Here is a 14,279-nt window from a genome sequence, read left to right on the forward strand (position 1 = left end):
ATTTTTAACTTTTTGAGGGACCTCCACACTGTTTTCCAAAGTGGCTCTACCAACTTGCATTCCCACCAACAATGTAGGAGGGATCCCCTTTTCTCCACATTCTCTCCAACATTTGTTTTTTCCTGCCTTGTCAATGTTTCCCATTCCAACTGGCATAGGGTGGTATCTCAATGTGGTTTTGATTTGAATTTCCCCAATGGCTTATGATTTTGAACATTTTTTCATGTGTCTTTTAGCCATTTGTATGTCTTCATTGGAAAAGTGTCTGTTCATATCTTCTGCCCATTTTTTGATTTATTTGTTTCCCATGTATTGAGTTTGAGAAGTTCTTTGTAGATCATGGATACTAATCTTTTATCTGTAGTGTCATTTGCAAATATCTTCTCCCATTCCGCGGGCTGCCTCTTAGTTTTTCTGACTCTCTCCTTAGCTGTTTACAAAGCTTCTGTAAATAGGCATTTGAGCAGTTGATAGAACTGGATGCAATGTTGTGTCTAATTGAAAGGAGGGAAAGGCTGTCGTAGAAGGAATGCTTAGTCAAATTGAGAATATAGATCCTGTTTAAACTTCTGCCACAAAATCTTACAGTTCAGAAAGTTTGGATTAACCTGCCAGATTCAATTGAATGATGTGAGGTTATGGATAAAATTCAAGTAAAATAATGATTGCCAACATTCATTAAGTTCTGCCTCAGTAAAACACTAATCCAGGTACAGAGTGAAGTTTCAGTGTTTTTTGATATTCTCTTGGGGAAAGAAATATTAATGCATTGGCACCAAGCATTGAGTTTGGCCCTCTGTACCCCACGCATTTCTTAAACAAGGTCCCTAAACCCCCAGTGTCAGGAAACCTAGAGTTTAAGTTGTGTTGTTAGGTCACTGATCACCTTAAGAAGGAAAATGTAGCCCTTGCTAATAAAACGTACAAAAATAGGATAAAATAGTAACTAAAAATAGATAAGATAAATCAAGTCAAAAATTAAAAGTAAGGAGGGCACGTATTGCATGGTGCACTGGGTGTTATACGCAACTAATGAATCATGGAACTTTACATCAAAAACCAGGGATGTACTGTATGGTGACTAACATAATATAATAAAAAAAATTATTAAAAAAAATTAAAATATTTTTTAAAAGTTTACATCTGCCAAGGATAATTTGCAATTGAAATGTTTGCTCAGAGAACAAGTTGCCTGTGCCTTGAGAAGTTTCTCGGCCTCTGTAAAGATTCTTGGGCCAGGAGACAGATTCTTAAATCTGTGGACATACTCTTGGGTCCATAAACATACTCTTGGGCCCAGAGACATCGTCTCGGGTCTGTGGACATATTCTCAGGCTCCCTGAGAGTTGTTCAGGCTTCAGATTCTCTCCCTAGGACGGCTCAATACCTTTATCCTTCTGCAAGAATGCAAAAGATTACTTGCTGATTTGGCTTTCTGTTTTTTTGAACACAAGACCAGCTAAATCTGAATTCTAAAGGGTTTGTGAAATCCTAATACTGTTTTATTTGCTGAGACTATAATCTGAGCAAAGCCGTGGGGAAAGAGAACACAAACAAAACACAATCTATTAATTTTCCCATTGTTATTTGTATCCTGCAGGCATAAGGTAGTTAGAGCCCCAATCCTTTTCTGCAAAAGTAAACACTGTGTATGTATAAATGGAGATGGTTGTGTTTAAGTTCAAACATTTGCTGAGTACATTACTAATGCACATGACTCTGTAAATCATTCTATATGGGAAGAAGGCCAGCGAAAGGTGCAACAGGGGATCTGTTCCCCCTGCCCCATGATTCACACTCTCTTTGCGGTGGGGCGGGGACGGGCGCATCTGGAAACAGCTCAGAGTGAGCAAAGAGTAAACAGACATCAGGCTGTCTCTGAATCTTTGGGGCCCCCAGATCCTGAGCCACACATTCTGTTGAAGGGGACTGTGTGACCACACCTCAGTGCACCTTGAAAGCAATGGGCTCTGCGGGTCTTCTTGCCTACCCACTCGGAGTGCCACCCCTGCGTCGACAGGTGCTGCGCACATGGCAGTGCCGGGCTCTGTGTGGTTGCAGGTGCACCAACAACACAACAGACCAGGGTGTCCCCGGAGGCCTTGCCCCCTGCGGATTTCAGAGCTCCCTGCACTGCGGTAACGCTCAGGCGGGGCCGCAGAGGTGCCCCGTGGGGGGCTCCACATCCCCCGCTCTAGTTCAAGAAGAGCCACCCCACATCCCCCTGCGCCTGTGTATTGGCTCCCCACAGGATGCCACAGTTAAAGGACTTGTCTCCTTTAAAGAGTGTTTAGAAAATACCACTCTTATAAGAGCAAAGGCCAGGAATATCGGCATCTTGTGGAAATGGGAATAGAAAAGAGACGTGTGCATGGCATGACCGTGATGGCCATTGTGGAGCGTTCCATCCAGCACCATGTGGTCTGCGCGTGGCTCAGGGACGCATTGGGCTCGGGGGTGTCCAGCCACCATGGCAGATCACACACGCACGGGCTCGCATGCACACACACACACACCACCCCATAACACACACACACACACCCCTGTCTGTGTCTGATCACCGAGACCAGAGACATGACCATCGCGGTAATGGAGTTGGCTGAAGCATCTGTGTACGTAGACAGACTTACACTTCAAACCAGAGCAATAGTTTTTCCAAAGCACTGACTTTGGTGTTTTACATTAAGATACATCATTAGAAGCCTTAACTGTACAGACTCACTTTTTATGCTGTATAACAGATCACCTCCAACTTAGCATCTTAAAATAACAAAAATTTGTTATCTCACCATTTCCATGGGTTAGGGGTGCGGGGACAGGTCAGCTGGGTCCCTTGCTCGGGATCTCACAGGCTGAAATCCAAGTGTTGGCTGGGGATGTGGGCTCATCCAAGGTCAGGTCCTCTCCCAAGCTCACTGGTTGTTGGCAGGGTTGGGTTCCTTGTATGTGTAGGACTGGCACCATCTCCTTGGCACCCAGAGGCCACCTGCCGTTCCCTGTCACATAGCCCCTCCCCAGCAGGACAGTTTACTTCTTCAAGACTAATGGGAGGGTGTCTCCACTGCTTCAAATCTCTCTGACTTCTTCCATCTCTGACCTCTAGACCCCTCTTATAAGGGGCTCCTCTGATTAGGTCAGGCCCACCCAGAATACTCTCCTCTTGGTTAACTTAAAGTCAGCTGATTAGGACATTAATTATATATGCAAAATCCCTTCACCTCTGTCACATAACATAACCTGATCATGGGAATAATCCATCCATCACAGTGACAGTTACCACCCACGTTCAACAGGAAGGAATTACACAGACACGTACATCAGAGGAAGAGAATCTTCGGCACCATCTTAAAATTCTTCCTACCACATTATAGCTGATGAAATCATTTTTCTATTCACTTAGAAAATCTTAGAATGTTCCAGACACTGCCTCAGGCACTGGAGATACAGTAGAGAACAGAGTGGGCCTGGTGGGGCTTGTAGGCTGCTGGAGGAGACAGATACTTGAGTGGATCCTGACATGTGCCCCAAAAAGAAGGTCCTTAAGAGAGAACTTGGGAGCCCTGACTTAATCTAGGCTAGTGGTCAGAGAAGGTTTTCTCAAGGAAGTAATATTTAGTAGAACCTTACAGATGCATAAGAGTTGTCAAGGAAAAGAAAGAGAGTAGGAAAAGATTCTAAACAGAAGGAAGCTAAGCCCCTAGACCATCCTGTGTCAAGGTCCTGGGGTGGGACAAGCATGCCACTTCCAGAGATCTAAAAAGTGGTCTGATATTGCAGAACACTAAGCCAGAGGAAGAGGCCACCTACTAACCATGTCCACATGGAGGTCTAAAGGGCTCACTAACCTTACACATCCTCTGGGGTGGTGCCAAGGAGAGAGAATTCTAGGTTCTGGCTTTTGCAACCGCAAACATAGCTGTGCCATTTCCTACAACGGGTACAGGAGCGGGGAGGTTTGGAAGGGAAGACGGTGATCTCGGTTTGGGACATGGTAGGTCTAAGGCATCTGTGAATCTGAGGGGAGATCTCAGTGGTGATTGGCTATGCGAGCTACAAGAGCTTCTGAAATGCCGTAAGGAGGCATAGCAAATTGAAATAACATAGGAGAGATGGTTCTCTGGAGCGGCATTCTTTACTTCAGCCAATTAGATCTGAAGTCAGAAATCCACTCAACAAGGGCTAGGAATCCGTGAAAATTATCTAAACTTGCTTGTACTTCCATTTAAAAAAAAAAAGCAGATTAACAAAATGTAACTTGATGACTAAGAATGTTTTAAGAAGTATGTCCCAGACAGACCATACTACACCATCTGCTTTCTGCAGCTCTCAGCATCTGGTGTTTATAGTTCAACACTGGGTCACAAGGTAAAGGCTAGGATCCTTTAGTGGTGGGCAATGTAAAGAAATGAAGATTGTCCTTACAAATGATAGCTAGAATTTATTTGGTGCCTGCTGTGTGCAAAACTCCATATACATTCTTTAGATGAATTATCTCTCATAATCCTAGCAATAAAACCGTAAATAGGTACAGTTGTTCCAACTTCATAGAAGAGAAGACTAAGGTTGGAGAAAGTTGGAGAAGTTGTTGGAGAAGTTAATGTATTTCCCCAGGACAGAGAACTAAGTGGCAGAGCTGAATAGAAGCCCTCAGTGGGAATGCAGGGTTCACATCTTCCACCATCATGATATAGAATTTTGTTGTATAAAATTCTAATAACCCTACAAGGAAATATTGCGCTAGACAGATCATACATCAGTGTATGAGGAGTCAGGGATTTACACAGTAAATGCAGGGAAAGCCCTTTGATATAATCAAGAGAAGTTAATGGAAATAAAGCAAGAAGTCACTAAAGTTTACAGTAACCAACAGACGTACTTTAAGATGTGTTTAAGGTACATTGCATTTTAACTTAAAACATACGAATAGGATTGATTCTCTATTCATTCTTTAATTAAATAACATGGTCTCATTTCTTTAAGTTTTGGATGAAGAGATCTCTACGTCATCGGTTCCATGACAGTTTCCGTCATGGATCATCTGCCATTTCCAGCTTAGGTTTCCTGATAGTGGAGTAAAGCATGCTGCCATTTGCCAACAATCTCTTCGCTTGATTTCTTTTTAAATCTGTCTGTCTTGATTTTCGCCATGTGTATCATTTTTCTCGATGGTCTTAGCCCATACCTAGCCAAACCTTCCTTTTTTTTAACTTACCTTTGAGAAAACTTTTCCAAAGAAGTCCCATTAATTGTCACAGAAACAGCTTTCCTTGGCACTCATATTTCATGGGTTTACGTAATGAATTAAATCGCGTTACCATGACAAGTGTAAGTGTCACAAACAAGGGGGAAACAAGCATGACTGACTTGTTGAGCAGCCCCGCGGGTGGTTGCTGCCCAAGCACTTGGGCTTCTAGAAGGAAGCTGGCCAGAGGGAGTGTTAGGCATGAACGCCAGCAAGGTGGTTGCTTTGCAGAAGGAATGGAGAGTGTTGGCGAATCTGGGGCATCCATTAGGATGAAAAGGTCAAGCAAATGTTCACTCTACCCTTAGTGTTCAGGAGGGGCCTTTGCAGGTCTGAACCAGGTTGAGGATTGGTGGATGTCTTGGCTGTTACCCTCACCGGTAGGAAACCTGAGCACAAATGCCCTCGTACTCAGGACAGCAGTGCCTTGCTCCTGACAACTTAGTAATTCAGGTGTCATAGCTTACGCGTGTCCCCTTTCCTAGACCTCTGCCATCAGCAGGACTCCAAAAACTGGTCGCAAGTTTTTATATTTTCAAACGGTGACGATGTCCAACCCAAGTTGGCTCTCATGGTGGTTGCTGGTTTTGTTGTTTTGACCTAGAAGAGTCAAGATGGCAATCATGAGACACACAGTCAACTCCAGAAATGTTTACCGAGCAGTTATGTTGTTACTGGAGTAGGAAGAGACTCAAAGATTCCTCCAGGGGCTCACAGGGATGTATGCTGGTCGGAATGTGAAGACCTCTATCAGGTGGGACCCACCCTCCACGTGGGCAGTCGGACAAATGAGGAACAAAACAAGATCCTCAAGGCTTATCTAGTAGCAACATTAATGTTCTTCTCCCTTCTCCCTGTAGCCTGCCTACCTCACTCCATCTTCCCTCTCCAGCCTGGAAAACACAAAGATGGGGGGGAGGTATATGCATTCAAGCTCACTCCCAAATCATGCTTAATACCATTAGCACCATGTCCTGCCTTCTTAGATGGGGCAGAGAAGGGTTTGTTGTCTGCGTGAGCTGTGAATCTTTGACACAAAAATCTATCCTCATTTAAAGTATTTCTGTACCTCCCCTCAGCCAAAAAGAATGCCATTACCAAGTGTTTCGGGCAAGGAAGAGTAGTCCGTGATGACTGTGGAAGTTTGCCCGCATTCCTCTCTCACTCAGGAGGCAAGACGTACATCCCCAGCCTGTTCAAAGCCAAACTCTGTAGCAGCACAAGAAGCTAAATTCTCCAGCTGTTCAGAGACAGGGAATCATAAGGGACTGCAAGGGGGGCGTATGCCTCCCAGGAACACAGGAACTTGAACTGAATGTATAAGTTCTGTGGGAGAAACGGTTATTCGTGGCACTTGTTGAAAGCAGCAAGGGAGACTTTCTTCAGGCGGACTGCTGTGAGGCACACGTGTGGGGACCACCTCAGTGGGGGGGTCGCTGTGAGAGAGAGAGACTGGGCTTCCTTTCAAATACAACAAGTGAAAGTGGGAATTTACAGCCAAGGGGTGGAGGGGAAGGAGTGGGGTTGCTCGGTGGAAAATTACGGACAGGAGACATCAGGGATGAGGGGCGTTCTGACTAGATGGATCAAACAGGACTGCTGCTTGTGTATCAAGAGTGATCAAATATTGGGGGGATTCTGGCTGAACTGACTTAGCGGGATTCTTACTAAAATTGGGCTCTTAGAGGACATGCCCGAGGACAAGGCTGGTGGGGCTCACCAGTGAGAGAGATCGTCAGTTCCTAGGGCTGCTGGAACAGAGTACCATACACAGGGGGCTTCAACCACAGAGATGCATCGTCTCATGGTTTGGAGGCCGAAAGTCCAAAATCAAGGTGTGGGCCAAGTTGGTTCCCTCTGAGGGCTGTCAGGGAGAGTCTGTTCCAGACTTCCGTCCTTGGCTTATTGATGGCCATCTGCTCCCTGTGCCCTCACACTGTCCTCTCTCTCTGGGTGTTTTTGTGTCCACAGTTCCCCTTTTTTCATAAGGACTCCAGTCCTACTAGGTGAGGGCCATCCTAATGACCTCAATTTAACTCGATCATCTCTCAAAAGACCGCTTCGCCAAATAAGGTCGCAGTCTGAGCTTCTGGGGTCGGGGCTTCCACATGCCGATTCTGAGGGGACCTGGTGGAGCCCTGTCTCTGGTCAGCACTGATCCTCGAGGAGCTGACCGTGGAGAGGGGCCGGGCCCAGCTGGAGCGGGGGTCGTGCTAGGCAGCATGGGCCTGAGCGCCCGGTCGAAGCCGCATCTCTGTGACTAAACGCACGGTTCTTCTAGTTCCAGGTCCTCCTGCGGGAGTAAAGGCAGCCGCGGCCTCAGCCTCCATGGTGTTCGTGTCCTGGCTTCCCCCTCTCAAGCTGAACGGCATCATCCGAAAGTACACTGTCTTCTGCTCCCACCCCTATCCCACAGTAAGTTGGTAAATAACCAAGTGCCTTTCAAGCACCTTCCAGAAACAAGCTGCGAGTGCTCAGTGGGGACAATTTTGTTCCTTTGTTTCCCACCTACTTGGGTCTTTCCAGTGGTTTTATTTTTTTCTCCCGTTGTCTCCACCACAAAGCAACATCCTCATTTGTACCTCATTTGAAAATACCCATCTGAATCATTGTAAGGGACACAGTTGTCTAGAATTATTGTTTATTTGGTGACTTCCCACAAAACTGCCGGCCGGATTCTCAAAATCAAAGCCCAGAGGTCTTAATTGTGCTTTAACTGATAGTCGGTGGACAACACCTATTGGTTTTGCTGTTGGACTCATCATTATGTGCACTCCAGGCCCTCCCTGCCTCCCCCTTCCCTCCGCCCTCCCTCCTATGCTCCCACCTCCCACCCCTTCTTCCTGCCGGGCCCCATCCCCACTGAGGGAGAGCGAGCAAGTCCCTGTTGTGCCAGACATGGGGGCCTCTACTGAGGATCTGTGACCCTGACAATTACGTGGTCCGCCTCGTTAGGGTAATTAATACTTCCCAGTGCTGCCTTTATTTTCATTAATATTATTACTACCAAGTCATAACTACAGAGCTAAGCTGTTTCTCAGACCAGATACAAAAGCAGATTCAAATGGGAAATTTTAGAGAAAAGAAAAAGTGGGACAAAAAATTCATGTTATCTTCATAGGAATATCTAAGGCATTTTCGGAGGTAGGTGCCGCGTCTGACCCCTCTGTCTGTCCCCTCACTGGGCCATAGAGGCACAGTTATTCGGGAAGTATTTGTGGAATGAATACACGAACTAATTTTGGTTTTTTGTTGTTGTTGTTTTTAAGATTTTATTTATTTGACAGAGAGAGACAGCGAGAGAGGGAACACAAGCNGGGGCGCCTGGGTGGCACGGCGGTTGGGCGTCTGCCTTCGGCTCGGGGCGTGATCCTGGCGTTGTGGGATCGAGCCCCACGTCAGGCTCCTCTGCTGTGAGCCTGCTTCTTNGTAAGGCATTTTCGGAGGTAGGTGCCGCGTCTGACCCCTCTGTCTGTCCCCTCACTGGGCCATAGAACTTGAGAGGCACAGTTATTCGGGAAGTATTTGTGGAATGAATACACGAACTAATTTTGGTTTTTTGTTGTTGTTGTTTTTAAGATTTTATTTATTTGACAGAGAGAGACAGCGAGAGAGGGAACACAAGCAGGGGTAGTGGGAGAGGGAGAAGCAGGCTTCCCGCCGAGCAGGGAGCCCAATGCGGGGCTCAATCCCAGGACCCTGGGATCATGACCTCAGCCAAAGGCAGACACTTAATGGCTGAGCCACCCACGTGCCCCCTAATTTTGTTTTTTATTGTGGTAAAATACCTTCATGTAGAATTTACCATCTTAGTCATTTCTAAGTGTCCAGGTCAGTGGCATTAAGCACACTCACACTGTCATGCAACCATCTCCACCGTCCACGTCCAGAACATTCTTATCTTTCCAAACTGAGACTCTGTCCCTCTTAAGCACTAACTTCCCATCCCCTCTCCTTCCAGTCACCCTCTGCTTTCTGCCTCTGTGAATCTGACCGCTCTAGGGGTCTCTTAGAGGTGGAATCAGACAGCCTTCGTCTTTCTGTGACTGGCTCACCTCACTGAGCACCGTGTCCTCAAGGGTCATCATGTTGTAGCAGGTGTCAGGATTTCCTTCCTTTTTAAGGTTGAATCATATTCTTGAACTAATTTATTAATTGATTCTCTAATTAAAGTGATACATTTTCCAAAGCCTAGAGTCTGTTGGGACCCCCCAGGCCTTGGAGCGCCCCAGACAGTGAGCGTGGGAGATGGGGGAGAGCATGTGTTCAGTTCGCGGAGGTCCGCGTCTCTGCCGGAGTACATTCAGCAACAGCAGCCCCTCTGTAGCTGAAGTAAAGATTGACGTGTAAATGGTCAGAGACGGGCTCCAGAACTTTCTTGCGGGTTCCTTCTTTGGTTTCAGTCATGGTGGTAATTCCCACCTGCCGAATCCTACCGTCACGGTGCAGAGATACTAAGGAAGCAGTGCCAGGAGGAAGGGCCAGGCGGTCATGGTCTGCGACTCAGAGAGGCGATTCGCGGAGGACCCCTGCGCAGGCCCTGATTTTCCCGTCAGCCCCAACATAGAACCCATCCGCCAGAGAGAGACGAAGTCATTGCTCGAGTAAAGCATAGCTGTGTTCCACTCCAATCTGAAATGCTTCTTTATTTCTATTTGCTCATTCATCCATCTATTTGCTGTCACACGCACATTTGCTGTTCTGACTCCAGCAACCTAGGAAGAGACTATCAGGGTACCCAGAACGCCAGCAGCTCCCCCCCCCAATCTGCTCTTTATCTCTTAGCTGCAAACCCCAGCCTGGCTCATTTGCAGCTGGGCCTGACAGACCAATGCGTGGGCGCGACAGCCCCCGTTGCGGATGCTGGCGGCCACGTTAGTCCCTGTCCTCCCAGCCTGTGAGTTCCACACCATAGAATAAATTGCAGGAGGTACAAATCCTGCAGCCATGATCAAACTGTCTGCAGGATGGAGAAGAAAGGGATTTCCACGGTCCCTCCATGCACGGAACAATGGGGTTCGCCCACCCGGGACCTTACCAAGGCCCTTCCAAAAACGACCATCATAAGATCCAACTAACCAGAAAAGATGGGGATGAACAACCAGATTTTTCACCGACTTGATGTCTGACTCCCACTAACTACGTGTCTCTGTGCTGCTTTTGACAATATGAAAAAGCGCCATGGATCCAGAAACAGGATCGTGACGGGGTGCCTGTGGTCTTCCGGGCAGCAGCATGTCTGTGTTGGGTCCAGAGTCCCAGAGCGACCCTCGATAACATGAAGTGAACCAGAATCAGGCTATTCCATCGCTCGAACCACATGGCTCTTCATCTCCTTCAAACATCGCCTAAGACCACAAGGCCCAGATTTTTTCATAGACTTTATTTTCAAAGCACTTTTGGGTGACAGGAAGACTGATTGGGAGGTGCAGAGATGTCCCATACAAGGCCTATTTTTAAAATAAAATAATACCATTCTAGGTAAAGATCAGAGAGAACTAATACATTTCTTACACTTGAAAATACCACCCATTATTTTGGGGGTTTTACTCACGTGGAATTAGGAAGAGAGTATAAATTACTGGGAAGAGGGACTATGTTTCCCTCCTGAGCTTCTGTAATTTGACTTGAAGTCAGAAGCCTGGATGCGGTCACCTCTTGCGAGGTTTTGACATTTCCGCCTATGTGGCTGAATAAACACCAGAGGGCAGTGTGAGCTCTGTATATTTCTCTTGCTCGTCTCTCCGCCTTCTCTTTGAGATGATTTCATAGTTGAATGTAGAACATGGGAAGATAAATGAGGACACCAAACAGCCTGTAATTTGTTGCTCTGTAAGGGACTCCCTCGGCTAACCTCCTCGCTGATATAAAATTCCTCTAGGACCTGTGACAAGCTCCAGGCTCTTCTCTGCAATGCGTAAAGTCCGTTGTCTATAACAGGCACTGGTTTCATTGTGTTCTCTCAGGTCAGCTTAGTCAAAGACATTCAGATTTGAAATTGTTTATGCGGTCAGACGAGAAACTGGAAATTCATCTAAAGTCTGGTGGTGCTGGGAGTCTCACCATAAGGGACCAGCAGGTGTGCCGAGACATCGACCTTCCCAGGCAGAGATTCGAGCCGCAAAATCTTAAGATTCATTTGATTCAGAAACTCATCCATATAATTTTGGGGCCATGGCTATTAATTTTCATATATGATGGTTGGAATGATCTATTCACCCACTTGTAAGGTCCCAGGGAGAAAAGAGGGAAGCTGGATCTCCTCTGTAGCATGCCTCCCTGCATGGAAGCAGCCCACGGGAAATGCCATGTGTTAGCTAAGCGTGAGGATAGAGAAAGTGTCTCTTTCACAGTGGTAAGCAGACGAGANATAAGGGACCAGCAGGTGTGCCGAGACATCGACCTTCCCAGGCAGAGATTCGAGCCGCAAAATCTTAAGATTCATTTGATTCAGGAACTCATCCATATAATTTTGGAGCCATGGCTATTAATTTTCATATATGATGGTTGGAATGATCTATTCACCCACTTGTAAGGTCCCAGGGAGAAAAGAGGGAAGCTGGATCTCCTCTCTAGCACGCCTCCCTGCATGGAAGCAGCCCGCGGGAAATGCCATGTGTTAGCTAAGCGTGAGGATAGAGAAAGTGTCTCTTTCACAGTGGTAAGCAGACGAGACAGGGAAATTAGGCAGCACAAACTTCTCATCTATGAAAAACAAAATCAGAAGGCCTAAAAGAATTATATCAATGAGCCGTGCCCCACATCAGTTATTCCAGTTTCGGATGATGATGTGATCCAGTCCCTGCACCATCAGGTGTTCAGTCGACGGTGCTGAATGAGCAAAGGAGAATGTTCCAGTACTCTTCTTATCCAGAAGACGACTTTCAGCAACCAAACTCCCCACAGGGTAGCCCACAACTTGGAAGTAAGCAAGTCTTCAGGGAAGCAAGGAAAGTAACCTTCTCCAAGTCTGGGTAAATTCTGAGCCAAGGTAGCAAGTGTGCGTTTGCCCTGTGCCCACCTACCCAGCCCAGGGCCTGCATTTAATAAATCATGGGGCTGAGGACAAGGGAGAGGGCTTCAGAAACCCAGAAATGTTGAGTAATCTCAGGTCAAACAAGAGTGCCATGATGGAACCCTCAAGTGGGGTCGACCTGACCATCCATTTTTATAATGCTGTCCATCTCTTCTGGTCACTTCTCCTGTCCCCGAAGCCACCACAGACCCCCTAGCAGTACGAGGCCATTTCCCCCTCCCCCTTGACACCCACCCTTAAATGTACGCATTTCTCAATACTCTTCCTTCATCCTCCTTTCCTAGTTTTTATTATCTCCATGAATCATTAAATCTGTTCTTGTAACTTAACTATCATCTGAAGTTATGAAGGTCAAAAATGTTTCTCTCCAACCCTGACCATCTTAGTGGACCAATCAGTCCCATATTGCCAACTTCCTTCTATCCATGTCTCCATCAAGACTCCACCGCATCCAGCGTGNTTCATCCTCCTTTCCTAGTTTTTATTATCTCCATGAATCATTAAATCTGTTCTTGTAACTTAACTATCATCTGAAGTTATGAAGGTCAAAAATGTTTCTCTCCAACCCTGACCATCTTAGTGGACCAATCAGTCCCATATTGCCAACTTCCTTCTATCCATGTCTCCATCAAGACTCCACCGCATCCAGCGTGTCCAGAACCAAATTCATTCGTGCTCCCCTTCTCTTCCTGTCTCCCAGCTAAACTAATGATCTAATGATACCCTTTGTCCTCTGACCAGAGGCTCGAATCTCAGGGATTTACACCGAGAGTTTTATTTTTCTTTCACATGTACGTCCCTTGTGAGTTGGTCGTAGCTCTGCTCCGTGTTATCCGCACTGCAGGAGGGACTAATGCGGGATTTATGGCAGACAGAAGGACCTCTCTGGAGGGTCTGACATGGGCATAACACGGCCGCCCCCCACCGGAAGGGAACCAGGAAGCCAATCCCAACACAGACCCGGAAGACAGGAAAACCAGAGGAGCTTGGAGAACACCTCTAATGGCGACCACGGGACTGCCATGATAAAGGATAGAGTATCTGCCTTTCTTTGAGAAGTTCCTGGTTCTAAGGAGGGCAGAAAATACCAGAGATGGTCGCTGTTCTTGTGACATGGCAAAGGACACAACCAGGACGTGCAGAGGACAGGATGACATGGAGCACAGGCAAGGGGGTGTCACTCAAACAATAGGGTCAGAGTCAGTTTCTTGGGATGGACGTAGAGCCCTGGCTTCCAGGTGGGGACGTTTTACTGGACAGAAGGGTATTACAACCAGAGAAAACAGCATCCGTGAAGTGACATTGTGTCACGAAAATCCTCTCTCTACAATATCTTTTCAATCCTCGCCCTTCTTTTCATGCCCATCACCATTCCCCGGGTTTAGGTCCTCACCTGAGGAACCAAACTAGTGGGAAGTCAGAAGCCTTCCTACTTCCAGTCTCAAGGGCCAGTCTGGTGTCCACATTGCTGTCATCATCATTCTTTCACATTCTAGATCTGACCATGTCACTCCCTTGGGTGCATTCTTGGATGACTTCTCCCTTTTTACCTAAATACTCAAGATGGCCTGGATAGATTTCCACGATCCAGCTCCAACTCCTGTCCAGTCTCAGATCTCCCATTCCAGCCAGTTCTTGAGCCATGTCATGTCTCGTGTGTGTGCACGCGTGCTTACTCTGGGTCCTCCTTGCCTTTTTTCTTTCATCCTCCTCCCATTTAAAGTCTTTATCCTTAAGTCTCAACTTAAATGCTATATTATTTATTCCACCATTTTTGAGCATTTGCTATATGCTAAACATTTTTTTTTAAAGATTTTATTTATTTATTTGACAGAGATAGAGACAGCCAGTGAGAGAGGAAACACGAGCAGGGGGAGTGGGAGAGGAAGAAGCAGGCTCATAGCGGAGCCTGATGTGGGACTCGATCCCGTAACGCCGGGATCACGCCCTGAGCTGAAGGCAGACGCCTAACCGCTGTGCCACCCAGGTGCCCCTATGCAA

General features: G+C 46.7%; 1 protein-coding gene across 1 annotated transcript in view; it reads left to right on the top strand.

The window, feature by feature from the left end:
- Positions 1 to 14,279, top strand: part of DSCAM (DS cell adhesion molecule) — a gene marked incomplete at its 5' end in the record, with an annotated part of 727,362 nt that overhangs the window by 632,637 nt on the left and 80,446 nt on the right. Inside the window, one exon of the mRNA XM_034653984.1 lies at positions 7,524 to 7,657. Within this exon, the coding sequence (XP_034509875.1) occupies positions 7,524 to 7,657 (134 nt within the window). The remainder of the gene's footprint in view (positions 1 to 7,523; positions 7,658 to 14,279) is intronic.

This window comes from Ailuropoda melanoleuca, chromosome 1 (assembly GCF_002007445.2).
Source record: "Ailuropoda melanoleuca isolate Jingjing chromosome 1, ASM200744v2, whole genome shotgun sequence".
Lineage (NCBI taxonomy): Eukaryota > Metazoa > Chordata > Mammalia > Carnivora > Ursidae > Ailuropoda > Ailuropoda melanoleuca.